Source organism: Callorhinus ursinus, unplaced genomic scaffold, assembly GCF_003265705.2.
Source record: "Callorhinus ursinus isolate GAN/ISIS: 27379988/994484 unplaced genomic scaffold, GSC_fseal_2.0 scaffold54, whole genome shotgun sequence".
Lineage (NCBI taxonomy): Eukaryota > Metazoa > Chordata > Mammalia > Carnivora > Otariidae > Callorhinus > Callorhinus ursinus.
In genome coordinates this window covers 3482468-3503593 of record NW_027397116.1, presented here as the reverse complement: position 1 = coordinate 3503593, position 21126 = coordinate 3482468, and the positions used below count along the sequence as shown (strand labels likewise).

The 21126-nt window shown below is 48.1% G+C and overlaps 1 protein-coding gene and 1 long non-coding RNA gene across 4 annotated transcripts in view; one reads left to right on the top strand and one right to left on the bottom strand.

Moving 5' to 3' along the window:
- The window catches only part of LOC112839260 (uncharacterized), a 90203-nt gene that overhangs the window by 18151 nt on the left and 50926 nt on the right, over window positions 1-21126 (top strand). The window contains exons 6-9 of one of the 3 annotated variants that reach the window (XR_012375636.1): window positions 5743-5890; window positions 10746-10955; window positions 11522-11601; window positions 12051-12256. This is a non-coding gene — a long non-coding RNA (uncharacterized lncRNA). Of the gene's footprint in view, window positions 1-5742; window positions 5891-10745; window positions 10956-11521; window positions 11602-12050; window positions 12257-21126 lie in introns of those variants that run through there. The other 2 variants (XR_012375637.1, XR_012375635.1) reach the window with 2 other exon arrangements.
- On the bottom strand, window positions 1828-20907 carry LRRC52 (leucine rich repeat containing 52). The gene is made up of 2 exons (XM_025892061.2): window positions 20276-20907; window positions 1828-2274 (listed from the first exon to the last, which is right to left on the bottom strand). The coding sequence occupies exons 1-2, from the start codon at window positions 20895-20897 to the stop codon at window positions 1949-1951; spliced, it is 948 nt and encodes a 315-aa protein (XP_025747846.1). The 5' UTR covers window positions 20898-20907; the 3' UTR covers window positions 1828-1948.

The window sequence follows — 21126 nt, the reverse complement described above, 5'->3', positions numbered from 1 at the left end:
TTATGTTAATCACCATACATTACATCATTAGTTTTTGATGTAGTGTTCCATGATTCATTGTTTGTGCATAACACCCAGTGCTCCATGCAGAATGTGCCCTCTTTAATACCCATCACCAGGCTAACCCATCCCCCCACCCCCTCCCCTCTAGAACCCTCAGTTTGTTTTTCAGAGTCCGTCGTCTCTCATGGTTCGTCTCCCCCTCCGACTTACTCCCCTTCATTCTTCCCCTCCTGCTATCTTCTTCTTTTTTTTTTTCTTAACATATATTGCATTATTTGTTTCAGAAGTACAGATCTGTGATTCAACAGTCTTGCACAATTCACAGCGCTCACCATAGCACATACCCTCCCCAGTGTCTATCACCCAGCCACCCCATCCCTCCCACCCCCCACCACTCCAGCAACCCTCAGTTTGTTTCCTGAGATTAAGAATTCCTCATATCAGTGAGGTCATATGATACATGTCTTTCTCTGATTGACTTATTTCATTCAGCATAACACCCTCCAGTTCCATCCACGTCATTGCAAATGGCAAGATCTCATTCCTTTTGATGGCTGCATAATATTCCATTGTGTATATATGAACCACCTCTTCTTTATCCATTCATCTGTCGATGGACATCTTGGCTCTTTCCACAGTTTGGCTATTGTGGACATTGCTGCTATAAACATTGGGGTGCATGTACCCATTCGGATCCCTACATTTGTATCTTTGTGGTAAATACCCAGTAGTGCAATTGCTGGATCGTATGGTAGGAGCTCATACTCTTAACCATCACACTGAACACACCCCGGGGAATCATGTGGGATCCATGAAGGGGTTTCGGGACAGCTGGCTTTGTGGGTAGGGCCATGGATGGGAGTTTTGAAGGGTCTTCAGGTTGAGCCGCCCCGTTTTCTGTTCCCTTTCCCTTCCTCTGACCTGTCCGGGGAGGTGGATCTCACTGGTACACACTCAGGTCTTCTGTTTAGCACTTCATGAAAGATAGCAGCTCGTAGAGCACAGGGCATGGGCTTTGGGGTCAGGCAGCCCAGGCTTCAGCAACTGTTCGGCTTCTTATCAACTCTTTGATCCTGAGCTGCTTACTTAGCCTCTCTGAGCTTCAGGGAAACGAGGGTAACAGCAACCACCTGACCTGTTGTCGTGGGGGCCGACCCGGTGAGAAAATGCGTACAAAGCTGGGTACGATGCCGGGCGCTTGGTAAGGCCACAGGAAGCGGTGCTGCCTCTGTGTGCCTCACTCCTTTGTTTGGTCCAAGGCGTACACGATGAGCCCTTGGGTGTGTTGCTAAACATTTCCTGGGGAGGCAGCTTCATGGAAAGGAAAGAACGTGGACTTTGGGGGGCCGGTGCTACTGACCAGTCTCTTGTTTAACCTTTCCGGGCCTCAATTTTCCACCGTAAGCTAATGTCAGTATTATAGGATCTAGTGACTGTCTTGAGATGGGGTGTGAAGTTGGCCTGTGGACGTGTTTGGACGTGTTCTCTTGACGTCAGTTCTTGCCATCGGGTCTTGTGGTTTTCTCCATTTCATTCACATCAATCGTGACTCATCCCAGACTGTTTGCTCTCTGAGGACAGGTTCTCTCAGTCTTAGGTTTCTCTCATCCCTCCTGCCAGCACCTAAGTTAGAGGCATAGTAGGTGTTCATTAAACGGGAGTTGGCCTGCTTTTGTGGTGGGCTTTCTCAGCATTTAGCTGCACTTTCGCACCAGCTTCCTAGACTTTTCTAGACTTTGATCTACGCCATCCCGCTGAGCTCAAGGAAGTGCCTGGAAGCTGGTTGAGCAGGAAAGGGCCAACTTGTGAAATGGCCACCAAACATTTTATTTGTTTTACTAAATAGTCGGGGTCTAAGACAGCCATGAGGGAAGGGGAGGGGGAGAGCGAGCCAGAAGGCAGGGAGCCTGGGGGGAAGGCATCATCAGATGGCAGTCTCTGGCAACTAAATCAGCTGAGGGAACCCGTCCTGGCCCGAGTCCACCCTGTTTTGGAAGATGCGCCTGCTGCTGTCTACCCTCTGCCCGTGCTCCTCCTCGGCGTCGTCCTCGCTCGCCTTGCGCCGGGCGTTCTGGTAGAGCACTGCGCACATGCCCGTGAGCCAGGCGGCCACGGTGCCCGTGGAGAAGATGCAGAAGCCGATGAGCAGCAGGAAGATGTAGTCCTGGCGGTCCAGGTGCGTGATGCACATGTACCGGAGCGGGTTCCCCACCTGCGTGATGGGCCACCCCACCAGCTCTGCGGGCTCCACGCACGTGGCATTTTGATCATCTGCAAGGAAAAACACAGCGGGCAGAGTGCTGAGAGAGTAGAACCGCCAGGGTTGCAGGTCCAAAGGGGACCCGGAGAGGCCATGTGGACCCTCGCTACTGAGAGTGTGGTCTGTGGGCCAGTGGCATGGGTGGCAGCTGGACCTCATTAGAGATGCACGCTCTCAGGCACCCCCCAAACCTCCCGAATCAGAATCTGCGTGTCAACAAGGTGACAGGCAGGCACAGTCAGGTTTGAGACGTACTGCACCCGCGCTGCTTCTTGCCCCTGCCCCGCTTCTGATTTCGCTGCAGGCAGCTTGCCTCCTGAAAAGGGCCTTGCCTTCTTCTTTTTTTTTTTTGAAGATTTATTTATTTATCTGAGGGAGAGGGTGGGGAGGGGCCAAGGGAGAGGGAGAGAGAGAGAATCTCCAGCAGACTCCCCGCTCAAAGCAGGGCCCAATGCCAGGCTGGATCTCTCGACCCATGAGATCATCATGTGAGCCGAGAGATCAAGAGTCAGAGGCTTAAATGACTGAGCCACCCAGGCGCCCCTGCACTTGGCTCCTTACGGATCCTCCAGGAACGAGACCCCACAGCAGGGGCTGGGAGGTTGGAAACAAGCAAGATCTCTACGGAGTGTTGCCCCTCCACAGAGCCCCCCGTCAGTATCTGTCGCCTCCCTCTCCCCTCCCTGTTCTTGGCTCCCACTTCTCCCCTACAACCTTGTCCCTCTCCCTTCACCCCGGCCTGAGTCCAGCCAGGGGCCACAAGGGTGTCACAGCTGGCTCACCTCTCGGGAGGGACAAGATTCCCTGGAAATGCCTCCGATGTGTTCTCCACTCAGGGAATCGGGGCGTGGGGAGCTCAGAGAAAAGGATCGCCAGTAGGAGAGGCAGTTCTGCTTCTCAGCGGTGAGGCTGGCATCACGGGCTCATCACACGACCTACATGAGTCTTCGGTCCTTTTTAGCAGCTGACTCAGCTGCCTGGCTACTTCTCTGAGCCCCTCCCCATGTCAAGTGCCATAGACTTGAGTGTATAACAGAAAGCAAAGTGGGCTCTGGGGGAGCCAGACAGACCAGGGCTCAAATCTAGACTGTTACTTACTAATTTTGTAAACTTCGGCAGGATATCCATTTCCCTCTCTGAATCCATTTCCTCACCGTTACACGTGCAAAGAATGCTACCTGTTCCCAGAGTAATTGAGAGGGTTTAATTGCCACAGGCGAGGATGCAAGCCACTGTGCCTGGTGCTCAGTAGTTGCACACAGAACTCAGAGCTTTGCCCTCAGCCCTGCCTTTTCCTAGCTCCATATGCTCCGCCCCGTTGATGCAGAGGTGCCTGTGTGTGTGTGTGGTGCCAGGGGAATGTATCCAGCAGGCATTACATAAATGAGCTCCAACGCAGGGTGGAGACCAGGGCTTGAGATAATCATGCTCAAAATTATAATAGCTGCTAATATTTTCCAAGCTCTGACTACATTCTAAGCGGTATACAAACGTCTTGTTTCATTCTTATAACAACTTTGACACACACAAGTCTATCATTCTTGTTTTACACATAAGGAAACAGACTCACAGAGGTTTCTAGATAACCTGAAGGATCTAGGCAGGAGACAAGACACAGAAAACGCAGACCGAGCTATCTAAGCTCGTCTACAGAAGTGGCAGACACAGACAAGCTAGTGTGGAGCTGCAGGTTATGTGAATGCATTCCTATCCTTGGTAACCAAGGAAGTTAGGGAAACTGGGTTTGCACAGGGGAATTAGGGAAAGGGGTACAGAAGTGAGCTGAGTGGGGAGGAGGCCGTTGGGCCTGGGGGGCTGTCGAAGTCCCTTGCAAGCTGGATAGCATTCCCCGCGCCTCACCCCTGTGCCAGTGCACCTGTGGTGAATGGTTGGTTATTTTCAGGACGATGGTCCGAAGGCCGTGATGCCTTTGAGGACTGGCTCTTGGTGGAGGCTGTAGACACAGGAGTGGAAAGCAGTGTGGGGCGGTCACCTCCATGGTGTGCAAAGATTACAGAGGGGAGGAGAGGAAGAGGTCCTCTGGGGGGACCATGCTCCAAGGGGAGAGTTCTCAGGAGAGGAAAAGGGGTGGGGGCCGGGGGCTCCATTACACTTGGCGTCAAGAGGCAGGAGCCCAGTCACACCTGGAGTCCTCTCTCCACTCAGCCTGGCTGGAGGGCGTCTGGGGCTTGGGTCACCTCCCCAAACTGCCAGAGACCTGGTATGGGACAATACAAAGAAAGATGTGTTGGGGAAAGGAAAATGTGGGATTCTGTGGGTTGGGGGTTTATCTCCTTCTATTTTAAGAAGATTCAGCTTTCAAACTGGGGCTTTAGCGGCAGACTAAACATGAAACACCGTGTCCCGTTTGGGAGCATTACCTTGAAAGGGGCAATTAGCAGTGATTTGAAGGCTTTGTTAGGTTGCTCTTAAGTGCGGGATGTGGATGTGGGTGGCTCTGCGGGGAGGGAGACCTGGGTTTTTCTACTGCTGCATTCTCTCCCCCTCCCCATTCCCCAGGCACTGCCAAGGTGGTAGCCCTCCTACCTCCCAGCAGGTCTCCCTAACTCCACTTTCCCCATTGCCCAGCTCTGGACCATTTCACACACCCCTGCCAGATTTCCCTTCCTCAAGCACAGCTCTTCCCAGGCAAACTCTGGCTCAGAGCCCTCCTCTGACTCACCTGTAGGCCTGGGAATAACATCCAGACCACCTGGCCCGGTGCTCAGAGCCCTCCGCACCTGCCCCCTACTACCTCGCCATCGCCCTCCCCACTTCCTGGCACTCCAGTGACCGACACTTTGCTCCAGTCAAATTAAACTATTAATTCCTTGATTGCATCTTGCCCTTACCAGTAGCTAGCCTGGGGACGTGCTCTTTCTGTATCAAATGTCTCTTCCTCCAGTTTTTGCCTCATCAAGTCCTTCCTAGCCTTCAACATCTGGTGTGAGTCAGTGCGCTCCCAGGAGCGTTTCCATAGCCCCCTCACCCTTGTAGCTCAGACTGCATGGGGTCATTCCCACTCCTGGACCCACCATTGCGTTCTCACTGCGCCTGTGACACTCTCCCTCCCTTGGAGGCTCTTGGCCAGAGGAGTGTATCTTTTCTCCCCAACCAGACAGACAAAACTCTTTTTTTTTTTCTTAAAGATTTTATTTATTTATTTGACAGAGAGAGACAGTGAGAGCAGGAACACAAGCAGGGGGAGTGGGAGAGGGAGAAGCAGGCTTCCCGCTGAGCGGGGAGCCCGATGTGGGACTCGATCCCAGGACCCTGGGATCATGACTTGAGCCGAAGGCAGACGCTTAACGACTGAGCCACCCAGGCGCCCGACAGACAAAACTCTTGAAGACAGAATCCGTGTCTGATCATTGTTGTTCTTGTTAATAAGAGGTATCATTTCTTGAAAGAAATACTTAATTTGGGGGGATTTTCTAGTAATATATATATATATTTAAAGATTTTATTTATTTTGACAGAGAGAGAGAACACAAGCGGGGGAGCGGCAGAGAGAGAGAGAGAAGCAGGGTCGCCGCCGAGCAGGGAGCCCGACACGGGACTTGATCCCAGGACCCCGGGATCATGACCTGAGCCGAAGGCGGACGCTTCACCGACTGAGCCACCCAGGTGCCCCTCTAGTAATATTTTTATCGTTGAATTCTACTTTAATTCTACCGTGGTCAGAGACATACTCTCTATGATTTCAGTCCTTTGAAATTTATTGAGAATTTGCTTTATGGCTGAACATAAAGTCAATTTTAGTAAGTTTTCATGTGCCCCCAAAAGGTGTGTATTCTATCTTTGCTGAGGGTGTCGTTCTATGGATGCCAATTAAGTTGTGATTTTATACAGGTCTTCTGTATATTTGTTGACTTTGTTATTTATATCTTTACTGACTTTTTATCTATAAAAACTATTGTCTCTTGGTGACTCTTAGTCTATTAATGGTCTACTAGCTACTGTGAGAAGGATGTTCAGGTGACCAGTTTTGATTGTGCATTTACCTACTTCTTCATATAGCTCTGTCATGTTTTGCTTTACATATATTGAAGATATGTTATTAGATGTGTAGAAAGTTCTGTTTCCTCTTCCTGGTAGATTTACCCTCTTCTCACTGAGCAAACTCTCTCGTTATTTCTAGTAATGCTTCTTGCCTTAAAGTCTGCCATCTTTGACATTAGTGTGGCTCCATCGAATTCCTTTTGGTTAGTGTTTGCCTTGTTTATCTTTTGCCATCCTTTTACTTCTAATCTGTCTATGTTCCTATATTTAAGACATATTTTTGTAAGCAGCATGTAGCTGGGTTTTGTTTTCCATCCAGTCTAGCAAACTTTGTATTGTAATTATTCCACTAACATTTAATGTTAGACTGATACATTTGTTTTCAATTTGTCCCACTTATTTTTATGTCTCTTTCTCTCTACTCTGTTGCCTTTTATTTTATTATTTCATTTCCTTTTCATTAGTTTGATAGTCATACATTATTTTCCTATTCTGGTCTGATGTCATTAGAGATTATCGACCCAACTACTGACCCTGGAGTGCCTGGTGTGTGCTGGGCATCACAGAAGGTGCTTTACAAAATTAAGCTCTATTCTTGACCACCTCACTGAGCAGTTTTAATTATTCCCATGCTATAGAATGAATAAATTATTTATCAGTTATTCCCTTTCTGGCTCTTGATTTCCTTTCCTCTGACAAAAGGCTACCAAGTACTGTTGTACATGCTGTGCACTGCACAACTCCAGGGCCTTTATGCATATTAGAAACAGGTGACTAGCCCCCATGTCCTCCCTCTCTCAGCCCCATTCCATGGGCCCAGGGCATTTGTCCCAGTTAAAGCTCCCAGGTACAATTACAGGTGTCATTAATGTTTAAATTCTTCCGGCAAATAGTTCCTAAGGAAACATCACCCCCCATCTGGTTTGTTTCCACACATAGCATGTTACTCCCAGGCAGAAAACCTGTTTGCCAGAATCCTGTGTCTGCAGGAGCAAGAGTTTCTGTGGCTCAGAATCACATCTGTTAGTGCAGGAGCCCAGAAAGCCTCCCTTTCAGAAAACTGGTATGAACCCAGTCGTTCTAAGGCAAACTGCTCCTTTCTTCGCCTGCAGGGACCACAGTTCTGCCCTGTGGTCGGCTGCAGGTTCCCAAGGAGCCGGGGGCAGGCAAGTGCTGGTGTGCTTGCTCAGGAACCATCTGGGCTGCGTGGAGGGTTCAGCCTTCACATGGTGACAACATACACTGGAGGGTAGGATTTGGAGACTCCCTTCTCTACTAAACTGTACCCGCTACTGAGAATGCAGCACCGGGTTCTGTCAGTGTCACCACTTTGTCATAAGACTTCCACCTTGAACCCCGAGAAAGACCTCACCTGATTCTCCCATTTCTCCTTATTAGGCCCTAGCTCGCCCGAACATCACTAGATGTATGGTTCTTTGTCTTATTTTTTTTCTCCAGCTGATTATGTATTTGTCAGGGAAGTGGATTTATGTCCTACTCATTTGTCTGCCTCTTCCCACTAGATTATAAACTCCACAAAGACATGGATTTTTGTCTCTGTGGTTCACTGTTATGCCCCTAACACCCAGAACAGTGGTTCACTGTTATGCCCCTAACACCCAGAACAGTGCTTCACCCGTACTAGACCTCAAAGCATGGCTGTTGAATGAATGAAATGTTATCTTATTAACACACATTGGGGTCAATGTCATCGACAAAATGCTCAGACGATAGTGAACCTGGGGAGATAGAAGACCATAGGTGGGTCAGCTAACCCCTTGCCACCTTGGATTACTCTACGATAGACAAATACTGATCCCACTTCCTTTGTAAGGGTTTGGGGAAGATTCACTGAACCAAGGGGTGTGCAGTCCCAGAGGAGTCAGAAACAGGTCCCCAGGACCAAATGGAGGGGTAAGTTTTGAGCTGGGAAGGGGCACTCTTCGGTCCTCTGAGACTGCAGAGAAGGAAACGAGGGTAAATGCAGGTGAGGACAAGTGAGGATGCAGGTGCTGTGGGCATGGCATCAAAGGGTACTTATTACTACTCCCCAGTTAGTGTTAGAGAACTGTTTGAGAGCAGAGGCCCTCTTTGTTCACTTTTGTCTCCCTAACGCCTGGCACATAGTAGATGCTCAATAAATGTCTGTTGAATGCATACAGGAGAGAATGGGTGGGCTATTGGTCTGGCCTCATACAACAGTTCTCAAACTCTTGTGTCTTTGGCCTTGCTCTTTAGGACCAGCTCCCAACTGGAATTTGAAGGGACCATGGTAATATTTTGCTACACTCTGGGTGGCCCAGAAGAAATGACTCTCTAGAGAGAAACCTAGATTGGACCACATAGCAGCCCAACAGCACCAAAGCCAACCAACCAGCAAGGCCCCCTTCTCAGACCCTCATGCATGGTCCGCTGAACATTGGGTTCTACCTTTCCTACCTAGAGCTCCTTTTTTCTCATCACCTGCCTATCTCCCCTTGATGGCGTAAGCCCAGGTTCAGCAAACTCCACGGGCCAAATCCAACCTGCTGCCTATTTTTGTAAATAACTTTTTCTTGGAACACACCATGCCCATTTATTTACATACTTTCTATGACTGCTTTCAGGTTACAGATGGCCAAACGGAGGAGTTACAGCAGAGGTCCACAAAGCCTAAAATATTTGCTATCTGGCTTTTTATAGAAGGCAGTTTATGGTCTAAACCATCCCTGGCATCTTGAAAATATAAAGATTTGGATGATTTGGGCTTAGGCACTACAGTTCTTCTCTAGTACAATTTTTTTCCTTGGATAAAGAGTCCATATTTTGGTAAAGGTTAAAAGTGATTCATAGACTCCTGGAACATTACAGGAAAGACCTTCAAATCCAGCAAGTTCAACCCGATTATTCCTGTACTTTAGAGGTGCTTTAGGCTATAGGACTGGTCTTTTGTATAAGGGGTTGTATGTGGGCATGATCTACAGGTACAAAGACCCCTTTTCCTCCTAATCCCTTCTTGTGCACTTGTCAGTACCCGGAATAAGGCCAACAGGAGATAGAACCTTTCATTCCACCAACAAAATAAGGCTTAAAGTATATAGTCTTCTGAAAAAGGAGCTAACAACCTAAGCCCTACCCAGGGGGAAACCCTCACTACCACCTTTCTTGAGTAAGGTTTTGATGGGGGCAGGGAGTCAGGCGGCATAGCCAGGCTGGGGGATGGTGCCAGTTGGCTCACGGAAGCTAAGGGCAAATTCTTGTTTCTTCTCAGTTTGGTCTAGACCTGGGCCTGCTTAATAACTACCCATCGGCTCAGAAGAACCCAGGTAGTAGACAGTTGTCCTCATGGATAAGAGGCAATTTAGAAAAGCTCAGTAGCAGAAGACCAATCACCAGTCACCCAGGCGGGAATTTTGGAGCTCTCCTTGCTTCCTCTCTCACGTCACGAGCCACATCTCAAACCACAGCCATTCCTGTTAGTCTTACTTTCCAAACATATCCTGATTCTTGTGTCTTCTCGTCGTCTGGACCATTACCTCCCTCCCTCACCTGAACCGTGCGTGACAGCCCTTCTCACCCCTGTCCCTGCTCTCTCAGTCTCTCTCCATTCAGCAGCGGGAGCCCTCTGCAGGTCATAGGTCATGTTGCTTCCCTGCTCAAATCCCTTTCATGATTTCCCGTCACACTTAGAACAAAATCAAAAGCTTCCCCTTGGCTTAGAGGTCCTGCCTAATCTGGCCTCTCACTAATTTTCTGTCTCCTTCCTTCATCTGTCTCCACCATACTCCCCTTCTAATACATCATGCTCATTCCACCCCAGGGCCTTTGCATTTGCTCTCCCCTCTGTCTAGAAAGTTCCCCTTCCCCACGTCTTATTTCCACAGCTTGTCCCCTCTCTTTATTTGGTTCTCTGCTCAAATGTCACCGCCTTAGCACCCCCCAACAGAAAGGATCTGCTTTGTCCTCCACCTCAGGCACACTCTCTCCCTTCCCTTTCCGTATTTTCCTCCATGGCCCTTATCATCACTTGACATCATGTCATACACTTATGTGCTTATTTATTCCTCTCCTGCTAGAGTGGAAGCTCCATGACAGCATGTCTGTTTCTGTTCTTAGCTGTATGCCCAGTGCCTGGCCCAAGCCTTGGCATTACGTCTCATTTTTTTTCCATAATGCTGTCATTTTGAAGGTTTTAAAATACCCTCTCCCTCCCCCCTGCTGAAAGCTCCAGGCATCCCCCTCCCGCCCAAGTTGGACTCCCTGTGGACAAGGCAGGCAGCATCAGAACACCACTTACCCTCCTGTTTCTGTCACCCACACGGCCCTCCCCCTTCTCTGCACCCCATGTGGCGTCCACGGTCACCACCAAGAATTGTCCCAGCAACGGCAGTAGCTAACATTAGTTGAACACTGACTATGTGCACTTCTAAAATCCTCATGTGGGTTATTTCATTAGCACAACAACCCAAGAAATAGGTACTAACTTATTGCCATTTTACAGGTGAGGAGCATGATGCTTGTGCAGACTGTGGCCCAGCTGGTAAGAGACCGAGGCAGGATTAAAAACCAGGCAGTTTGAATCCAGAGCCCATCTTAGTTTTGCCTGTTCAATCGGGAGTGTGATCATCTGGAGACCAAAGGGATATTTTAGGATCTCCTAATTGGGTTGGTGTTACAGAAGCATCAGAGAAAACAGCATGAGAAGCACTGGGTAATATATAAGACCTATGAATCACTGACCTCTGCCTCTGAAACCAATAAGACATTCTATGTTAATTAATTGAATTTAAATTTAAAAATAAATTAAAAAAAGAAAAAAGAATGAATTGACACACAAAAAAGAAAAAGAAAAAAGAAAATAGCATGAGAAACTGTACTTTTCTTGATATGAAGTTATTCTTTGTCTTTTATCTCACTGAAAGGAAAAGAGGGACTCTCAGGTGGGCCCCTCGATTCCATTTGCCCCACATCCTCACACTCAGGCCCATGCGTGCTCACCCTCGCTTTCTTCCCAGAGGAGGGGCCTTTCCCTGTTTAAGGCTGGCCTTTCATTTGGTTCTGGAGTCCATCCACTCCTGGCTTCACATCAGTTATTGCCCCTGTCCCGAGTCTTTGCCCCTGCATGACTCCTCAGCAGCAGATAAACACATGCATGGACCTCTTTGCTCTGAAGAAAATAAGTACCCCCTTTATACAGTTCTCCTCCATCTATCACCCTTTCTCCTCAGTCCACAGCCAAGTTCCTAGAAGAGTTTACATGTTTTTTTCTTTTTCAAGTAAACTCTACACCCAACGCGGGGCTTGAACCCATGGTCCTGAGATCAAGAGTTGCGTGCTCCATCGACTGAGGCAGCCAGGTGCCCCAAGTTTAGATTTTTTTTCTGCACCCCTTTTCCTCCTTGCTGTTCATTCTGTAACCCACTGTCCACTCCCATCATGCCGTTGGAACTGTCCAAGACCTCAGGGACCTCTTGGTAGCTAAATGTGATGGACACTTTTCAGTCCTTACTTGACCTACTTCTACTCTTTGAAACTCTTCTCTTGGCTTCTGTGAGTCCACCCCTCTCTGATTTCCGTTCTTTTATCCTGGCTGCTCCTGCCCAGGGCACTTCATGGGTGGCTCTTTTTGGCCCTTCCCTATGTTGGCATTCCCCAAAGCTTCTCTCCTTGACCTGTTACTCCCCACCCCCCCATCCCCATTCTAAACTCTTTTGCTGGCTTATCTCATTCTTTGTTTGGTTCAGTGATCACCAGTGAGCTGATGATTCTCCCAAGTACATATTCTATTCTTTATTCTGGATTTCAGGTCAGAACATCTGAAGGCCTCCTGGTTCACAGGGGCCCTCCCACTCAACACGCTCAAGATGGGACATGGTTCTCCTTTAAGCTCCTTGCTGCCGCTCCTCCGAGAGTGTCCATCCCAGGGAAGCCTCCAGAGCTGTTCAAACCAATTCTTTCCTGTTATTTTCCATATCTCATTTATTCATTGATTTTCTCAATAAATATTTATTGAGCCTTTTTTCTGTGTCAGGCCTTGAGCTAGTTTCTGAAGATTCAGACATGTTCTTTGCTCTCATAGACCTTACTGTCTATCAGAGAAGATAAATTTTAAGTATTCAAATCTATTAATTACTTAGAATTGTGCCAGAAATCATGAAGGGGGGACTGGGAACTTGGGAGGGTCTAGTTCAGTCTGGAGTCCTATTGCTTCTACCTTCTATTTTATTTTTAAAAGATTTTATTTATTTATTTGTCAGAGAGAGAGAGCAGAAGCAGGGGGAGCGGCAGGCAGAGGGAGAAACAGGCTCCCCACTGAGCAACAAGCCTGACGTGGGACTCGATCCCAGGACCCTAGGATCGTGACCTGAGCCAAAGGCCAAACACCTAACCGACTGAGCCACCCAGGCGTCCCTGCTTCTACCTTTTAAATGGTTCCTTCTGACCTGTCTAGACTTCTTCATCTGCTGCTGTGGACCACCTTCCTCCCTTACCTGGATGCCCACAGGAGCCTCCTAGCCCTGCATCCAAGCTCGCCTGCTTCCCAGAGCTTCTCAGGATGCCCTGCATGTTCCCCAGAGAATCCTCCAAAGGCCCTTCATGGCTGGATCTCTGTTTCTCTTTCTAGCCACATCCACACTCTGCTGGCTTATCTCCAGGCTGGAGAGCCCTTCACTTCTAGAGATAAGGAGACTGAGGTTGGCTGCTTTGGCCAGCTTTGCACTGCTGCCTTCCAGAGGCCCGAGTGGTGCTGGGTGACCAGAGAGGCCATGCACAGAGGTCTGGCATTTCTGAGCTCGAAGGGACTTTGGATCACCTACTTTCAGGGATCTCAAGTGGGCTGAGCTCAGGAGTGTGTGCAAATCACTCAGGATCCTTCCTAAATTGCAGGTTCTTGCTACCCACTCCCTTCTTGGCTTTTCTGGGCGGTTTGGGACCACTGACCCAGTTGTATTCCTCCCAGCCCCCTCATTGCCCCCCGTGAGGCTGCTTCTCTGGCTCTCAGCAGGTGTTTGTGAGAAAGTCGGAGACATAGGCTGGCAGAGCAGCTGATGGCCATGGAAACGTCTGCGGCCCAGCTGTCCCTTTCTGCGTGTCTGGCCTTTGCAGCAATATCTCTGATGGAGAAGATGGGTTAGCATTAACAGTGGAAGCGTGCGAGGACCTGAATTCATTCTGGAAATCTAAGTCTTGGCACAGTAGTAGATGACTTTGTACTTGGTGGGTTGAAATGGGGCCATTATCCTATTACAGCAGCCTTGAATACAGGATGAAGTAGCCTTGGAATGAAACTAAGATGTTCTCCGCTCAAAATGCCCTCGAGATGACGTGGACCCAAAACAGCACATGACCCAACCCATCTGCTCCCTGCAGATGTCCCTGAGTGGCTTTGTCCCCTGCTTCTGCAACACTCCTGCCCAGACTCCTCTTTGATTTGTGGGCCCCACCATCGGATGACCCAGGACTGCTTAAGGACGATAATTTCAGAGCTGACGGCGAGGGACACTCTGTCCCCAAACTACCCCCACTTCCACTCCTGGTAGTCTGTCACTTTCCGAACTCTCACTGTTTCTTGTTGTTTTCTGTCACATTGCAAATGCCCCTTGAGGGAGACATGTCAAAACATTATTAGCCACTAACGTCTTGGTGCAAATCAATTTATTCACTAGTGGGAGCAGCTGCCGTAGATCTAGAATGGAAGCCATTGTCATAGGGTCTTTCGAAATACGGCGAAAGGATTTGCACTGTCCAAAACCGGATTCTCTGGATACGGGGCCTGGGGTTCCTACGCTCAGTGGAATTTGAGAACCACTGTTTGAGTGGGCCAGGCCTGGGAGGACAGTCTAGGGCACTGAGTCCCCTGGGGATGGAGGTATTATTCTAGTCAAGTAGATGATACTTAAGATAGGAGGTAGGACAGTGCAGGAGTTCGAGGCTGTCTGCTTCCTAATTATGTGCATGTCCTAATTATGTGACTGTGGCCTGCTTCTCCAGGAAAGCCTCCGCGTCAGCATTGATCCATTGCATTGCCCATCTGGGACCCTGTCTGCGGATCACTGCTCTCCTCCTGCAGTTAAGTGCACCTTATCTTTCCATTTAGGTCTATAGACTACCAGCTAGAAGGGGCTGTAGAGAGTATCTAATCCTAGCCTCCTTTTATTTCAAAGACAAGTGAGTCTCAGAGGGGAAGGGACTTGCCCCACATCACCCAGTGGCATTGCTGGGACCAGGACAGGATTTCTTGGCTTTCAATTGCATTTTCTCTCTCTTATATCCCACATTGTCTTATTGAAGATGGAAATTATGACTTCTTTTCCCTATGATGAAAGCACTCCAGCCTTATAATACAATGTTGGGCATATAATGAACATACAACAAATATTTCAGGGTCGAATTGACTAGGATGTGTCTAAGTAAGTAAGGAGAGGTCATGGCATGGGGGGTGGGAAACACTGAATTCCCAGATCTCCATGTTGGGCTTGGCTCTACAGCCACTTACCTGTAAGGAAGTGAGATTCTAAAGTTCCAGCTGAAGCATCTTATATTAAAAGGCTACCCTGACCCATATGGTGGCCAGTGGCCGTTCATGGGGCTACTTACATGACTTAAAACAATATAAAATTAAAAATTCAGTTCCTCGTTTGCACTAGCCTAATTTCAAGAGCTCCATAGCCGTATGTGGCTAGGGGCTACCATATGGGACAGAACAGATATAGGCTATTTCTACTGCCACAGAGACTTTAGTTGGACAGCACTAGACTGGACTTTGAGAGAAGATAGGATGGAGGCCAGGATCCTTATGTCCAGAAGCTTAGAGTTGTGTGAGTTTTTAAGAGCATCTTCAGAGGCATTCAACCCTGTCCTACTAGGGCAGCTCTATCCTGGGAAGAGCTCAGTTGCCACTCTCACCTTCAAAGAGCATTAATGCCTGGGAAATTACAGTTCCAGCCAGGAATTAGTTCTCCTATCTGCTGACCAAGGCCAAAAAGTAAATGGAATCTGTGGGTCTGTTTTTAACTCTGCATTGATCAGAGCATCTGGGTGACCAGCACTTTATAACTCACCTCCATTTCTGCTGTGATTTTCATGTTTGCAAAATGAGTATGTAAGCTCTTTGAGGATGGAATGGTTTTCAGTGCATCTGGTGAGTGTATCATTGGAGGGTTTCTTTTGATGAAGACCTTTAATAATAGCACCAAATCTCTTGCCAATGTGAGAAAATTTTGATATTCCTATTCAGTGTAGCTTTATGATGAAAAAAGGTGAATAAAACAGTTAGCCTTCTCTATAGCCCCTTTATGGGGGTGAACTGAGCCAACATGGGACACAGGGGAAGAGCATATTACTGCCTTCACATCTTTTGTTTTAAGATTTCCCCATTTCTTTCCTGGACCTCAGCTTCCTTCAACGTTCCCCACTGTTGCAGAATTAATCTTAGCTAATTGTATTTCTCAAGAATTCACTTCTGCCTCTGATGTGAGAGCTGATGTTATGTGAGGGCTGGTATTATTCAGCCCAGGAGTTCATATATTTTTGCAGGGTCCTCTTCAAGATTTGGGCACTCTTGGGGATCCAAAGGTGTAAATCTCTAATGGCTAATTTTAGCTCAGTGGTAGGCAGTGGATGGGGGCAAAGTCTTCTTTAGATAACAAAATCACACCATGTAGGTGACTTCTTGCTTTCAAGGCCATGTCTGCCCCACAGCTGGACCTCCTTGCCCTCATGCCTTGAAAGCTCTCTGCATGTCCACACCTGTTCCTGAAAGTGGGGCTTGTCTTTAGGTAGAACTCCAGTTCCAGATTCAGGTGAGTCAGGAAGAACCACTTTGCTACTACTACTGGCCCAGCCCTGAGTCTTATGGTCTAGGCTGAGATGAAGCCTTGATCTGAGCTTCTGGTTTTGTTCCCCAGTCCGAACTCCTGTGTTCATAACTTGCCTAATACCCAACTCCCTCGAAGATTCTCTCTGTCCCATTTTCCCAGGAATTAGAGCCCTGGGACCTGCTGCTCACTTTTCAATGTCCTATCTATATCCCCTTCCCCCCGTGCATCCTTATAGTCATGTTTCCTGGATGGGGTACACTGTCCTCTCTTTCCACGTGTGCTGAGGCTTCCTGAAGTCTACTGCTTACCCCAGGGTCACCTGACTGATGTCTGCTACTCTCTTAAGTACCCTGTATCTTTCCCACATCTGCCAACCATTCGTTTATTGAATGCTTTTTGGTATGCAAGACTTAATGCTAACGGCAGTTTGTAAGCGTTCTCATCTCAGCCGCCTAGATAGGTTGGTTCTATTATTATACCTGTCTGAAAGATGAGGAAGTTGAAGTTCAGAGAGGTTAAGTAACTTCTCTGATTTCCTATAAATAGCAGGTGGCAGGGCTAGGGTTATAATTCAGGTCTGTTTCACTCCAACCCGAGCTCTTTAACACTGGGCTCCCCTGCCTGCACGCTGGCTGTCCTTTCCCACCTGCCACTGAGGTTGCCCCAAGTGCCTGCTCTACCCGGTGGGCACGTGGTGGCCTCTTTTGTCCTGCTCTGTTCAGTAGGATAGTCCTGCTGTCCCTGACTGGACCGTGGGACATACATGGTGCAGATGACCATAGTCATGTGAGTCTCCACACACAGCTCAAGGTTCTCTCCATGAGCGCTTCTTGGGCACACAACAGGACTCAACAGATGAATGGATGAACTGGGTGGTAGCATGGAAGCTTGCTTTTCAGGGGATCTCTATACTGCCGTCTTACTGTCATGCTGACCTTAATACTCTCCCACAGGGAAAATCTCCCAGTACTAACGTTCATATCTTCCTGGGTCCAAAATGAAACCCATCTTTAATTTGGATTCTTCTTTCTAAATAACGAGGTTACTCAGCTCATTTCGTAGAGATTCTTCTTAGATCCTGCAGTGTGGGTACGTGGGGAGAGAGATGTATATGCTCTATTTTAGAACATGCTGAAGATCACATTTTGATAGCCAAGGTGGTAAAAGAGGTGGGCCTAAGCTTGAGTGTTTGCCCATAGCAAAGATATTTCCACTTAACAGAGGCATGAATCATGTGAGAGTCACACGAAAGAAATATCTTCCATTGTGTCGAGGGCTGGCTAAAGGGCAAGAGAAGCATCTAATGAATTTTACTGTGTGTGCCTCTTCACGTGTGGGTGTGTATCTAAATATTGATGTGTGTATGTGTGTGTCATGTATGTGTAATATGTACGTGATTATGTATGTGAGTAGGTGTATATATAGGTATGCATGTATGGTATGTGCGTATGAGCACATCTTTGTGCTCATATGTATGTGGGTATATGTACATGTGTTTGCACGTGTGTTTATGTGTATGTGACCGTATGTGTGTGTGTGTGTGTGTGTGTGTGTATGTGTGGGAAGGGACAATCAGACTGACTGAGATGCAAAAGTGAGCAAATACTGAGGTTAGGCTCCTACTCTGGGAGTTTGAGTGGGTTGGGATGAACTTGGGCTTGTGAGGAGCGTGCAGGCATGTAATGAGTTTATGATGGCTAGAGCTCATTATCCAATGGAAATGATCTTGGGTGAGTTCCATGTGTAGTCAGATAGGAAATAAAGTTGAAATTTAAACGCTGTGGCCATATGCTTATAACATGACATATTTATAACTAAACTGACTTACAGGATCATAGTTACCATGGAATTCAGGGATTTAAGATATAGTAGTCTCATCAAAAAAAGACCTGAATCAGGAGGTTCAAATCTTTTTTTTTTTTTTTGCTACTTACTAGCCATGTGATTTTGGGCCAGTCTGTTTTCTCAACCCTGTCATGATAGGGTTAAAATTACCAATCCTAGCCTCTTCCACAGGCCTAGGGCACAAAATTTAAGGGTTGGTATGACATTTAAAGTAAAGAAAATGAGACCGCATGTGTGAAAAAACTCTAGCAGCTGCAAAGCTCTCTACAAAGATAAATTGTTCTATGTCTGGCCTTGGGCTCATTAGTGTTTTCAAAGAGATCACAATTGTTAGCCAGGGCAAGGAGACCATAGTTCTGCATGAAGTTGTCTGGGCGGGTTTCTCTAGGCCACCAAACAGCAGAGAGAGATGAGCAGATCAGCAGTTGTTGTGGGTGTGAGTTGGCGGGGGTTGGGGGGGGGAGGCTCATACTGGCCAGTGGATAAAAGCTTTGTCTACCTCAAAAGACAGACTCTTCGTTCATGAGGAGCTTATGAGCTTGACAAGATAGATACCCGCTTCTGATGTTTTCGAAAACACACAGTGAAACAGATCCGATTTATAATCCTAGTCAATCCTGGAATGAAATGAGTCAAGGAGTCCAAAGCAGTCATCCTGAGCACTCTGAGAAGACACAACTCTATAAGCAGAATTTTGATTGAGGGAGATTTGGTGGCAGGTGAAGCAGCAGGCTTTGGGACTGGGGAAGAAGCCAAGCTATGTCACCGTTTTCAGCTAGGGTAGGAGGGCCTCCTGGCTACTTGGTGGGCTCTACTCAAGGAAAATATATACTTATGGTGGGCAGGGGGCAAGAGAAGATGAAGCTTCTTCACAGGCTAGTTCCCAAGACAGTTGCTCCTCTATTCTTTTATGATTCGTCCTCTTAAGAAGATGGTCTGATGAAGTTCTTTCCTTTTGATTTATTCTAACTCGGATTGTGTACCTGGGAGCTGGGCCAGGTGCCTAAGGCACGAAATGTAAGGAGCCACCCACTCTTATTGTCTCCCTGAATTTTGCATCCCAGGAGGCTCGCTTGCCTCACCATCATCCAGGCCCTGCCTGGAAGACAGGTTAAGACCCATCCACTGGAAGGAGGGCCAGGAGAGCACATTTTCACTTGCCACCACCATTCAGCTCCCTCTCCCCCAGGTCTCCCTAAACCCTATCATGTTGGCCAGGAATCTTTCTGGGATATGGCCACCTGGGCAAGAACTTCATGCTGGAGGCTTCAGCAGGTGCTGGTGCCTGAAAATATTTTTCAAGAACAAACACTCAGGGAAGGGAGCTGGTGCATGAAAATATTTTCAAAAACAGCCACTCGGGGAAGGGAGAGAAAACACGGTTTTGACAGGGTTTGAATCCAAAGTCCAATTTTACCAGATTACATCCGTGGCTCCAGGCTTTCATTTCCCATTTCCTTGAAGTCCTGAGTGAAGGTGGTGTTGGTAAAGTGGGATAATTGTAGGCTGAGGATGGGACAGAAAAGTCACGGAGAAGAAGAGGGGGTTGAGGCACTGGAATGCCCGGGGGACCATGGCAGAGGGGTGGCAGCAACTGGCTTGGAAATCTACCAGGTAAGACTTGAGAATCTGCCCATGAGATTGGAATCTCCCTGTTGGACAGAGTGGGCCCTGGTAACCTGTTCTTCTTGGATGCATGCCATTCCCTCCTTCCTTATAGGGTTAGCATCTTGAAGACAAAGAAGCCATCAACAGCCTTCTCTCCCTTCTCTCCACTCCCACTCTCACTGTCTAGGGAGCTCCCGTGCCCCTCCCTCTACCTCTATTGAACTTTCTCCTCTGCACATCACACTGTCGGGTTTTGGATGGCCTATGCATGACTGAATTCACTTTCGGATCTTAGAAAAATTCAGTCACTGAATCAAACAGATTAAAATACTGCACCAGTGGCATACAGTGTCCCTGAATTTGTTACTTTGCAGTTAAGGAACTTGATCATTTCCACACATACCATTTTACATTGACACAACAGCTCCATACGCTGAGCCATATTATTGTCCCCACCTGATGGATCAGGAAACTGAGGCTCAAAGACACTGTCTGTGCCTAGGGCAGCCGGCTAGTAAGTGCTGAGTTTGGGACCAGAACTCAGCTCTTTGGATTCCTACTCCAGAACTTCTCTACGGACCCTATTGCCTCTCCAGTCAACCCAAGGGTGGATCCTGCAGCGCAATAAGAATGCTTTCGATCAGCTTCCCCCAGAGTTTTCTCCCATCCTGACCATCTTTTGACTTTACCTTTTCTGGAACCCATTCCTCCGGCTCCATCACATCCTCCTTGTCCCCACACGCAATCAGACCCTCACCTGGATGGTTCAGATGGGACACTATTAAGTAGATGGTGAAGTCCAGGAAGGAGCAGTTGCATTTCCATGGGTTTCCACTCAGATACAGGGTCTGTAGTGTTAGGAGGTTTTGGAAGGCAGCATTGTCCAAGGTCTGCAAGCCGGTGTTTCTGAGGTCCAGGTACCTTAGAGAGCTGGTGTTGGCAAAGGTGTACTTGTTCAGAGAGAACAGGTGAGGGTTGTTGGAGATGTTCAGCTGCACCAGGTTGCTGAGCATGGAGAAACTGTATGGGGAGATCAAGGTTAGGTTGTTGGAGCTGAGATCAAGGTAGATGAGTTTGAAGACCCCGATGAAGGTATAATCCATCACCTCGCGAATCAGGTTATTCCGACAGTCCAAGTAAACAAGGTCACTGAGGAGTCCTAGATTCATCGCTGGCAAAAAGGTGATGCGGTTATCATTCAAGTATAGCCTCCGAGTGCTCAGGGGTACATCAGGGGGGTACTCGGCTAACTGGATCCCTGTGCAGATCACTTCCTGGGCTTGACACTGACAGTTATTTGGACACTTTGACCCCGAGACCAGTCCCATTCCAAAGGAAAAGAGTAACCACCCGGGCCCAGGGCCTGAAGCAAGGGACATAGTAAGAAGCCACAACTACCCTCCTTCCACCTTCCTGCGGGCGCTGTCCCTCTGATCGGAAGGCTGCCGAGGGGCGGGGTGGGGGAGGAGTGGCGCTGGAAAGAACTGTAACACTCTAGCTTTGTGCAAAGCAATTTTCCATTACAGGAGAACTGAGAAGAAGTTGAAACGCGAGGCCCAATGCCCCGCCGCCCGGCTTGGTGGCTCGGCCGCCCGCTCACTCCCAGAC

What these genes read in the sequence shown, in the direction of transcription:
- LRRC52 (XM_025892061.2), bottom strand. Translation starts at nt 20,897, where the DNA reads ATGTCCCTTGCTTCAGGCCCTGGGCCCGGGTGGTTACTCTTTTCCTTT. An exon ending in GTCCCATCTGAACCATCCAG is followed by an intron (nt 2,275 to 20,275) that starts GTGAGGGTCTGA and finishes TTTTCCTTGCAG; the next exon opens with ATGATCAAAATGCCACGTGC.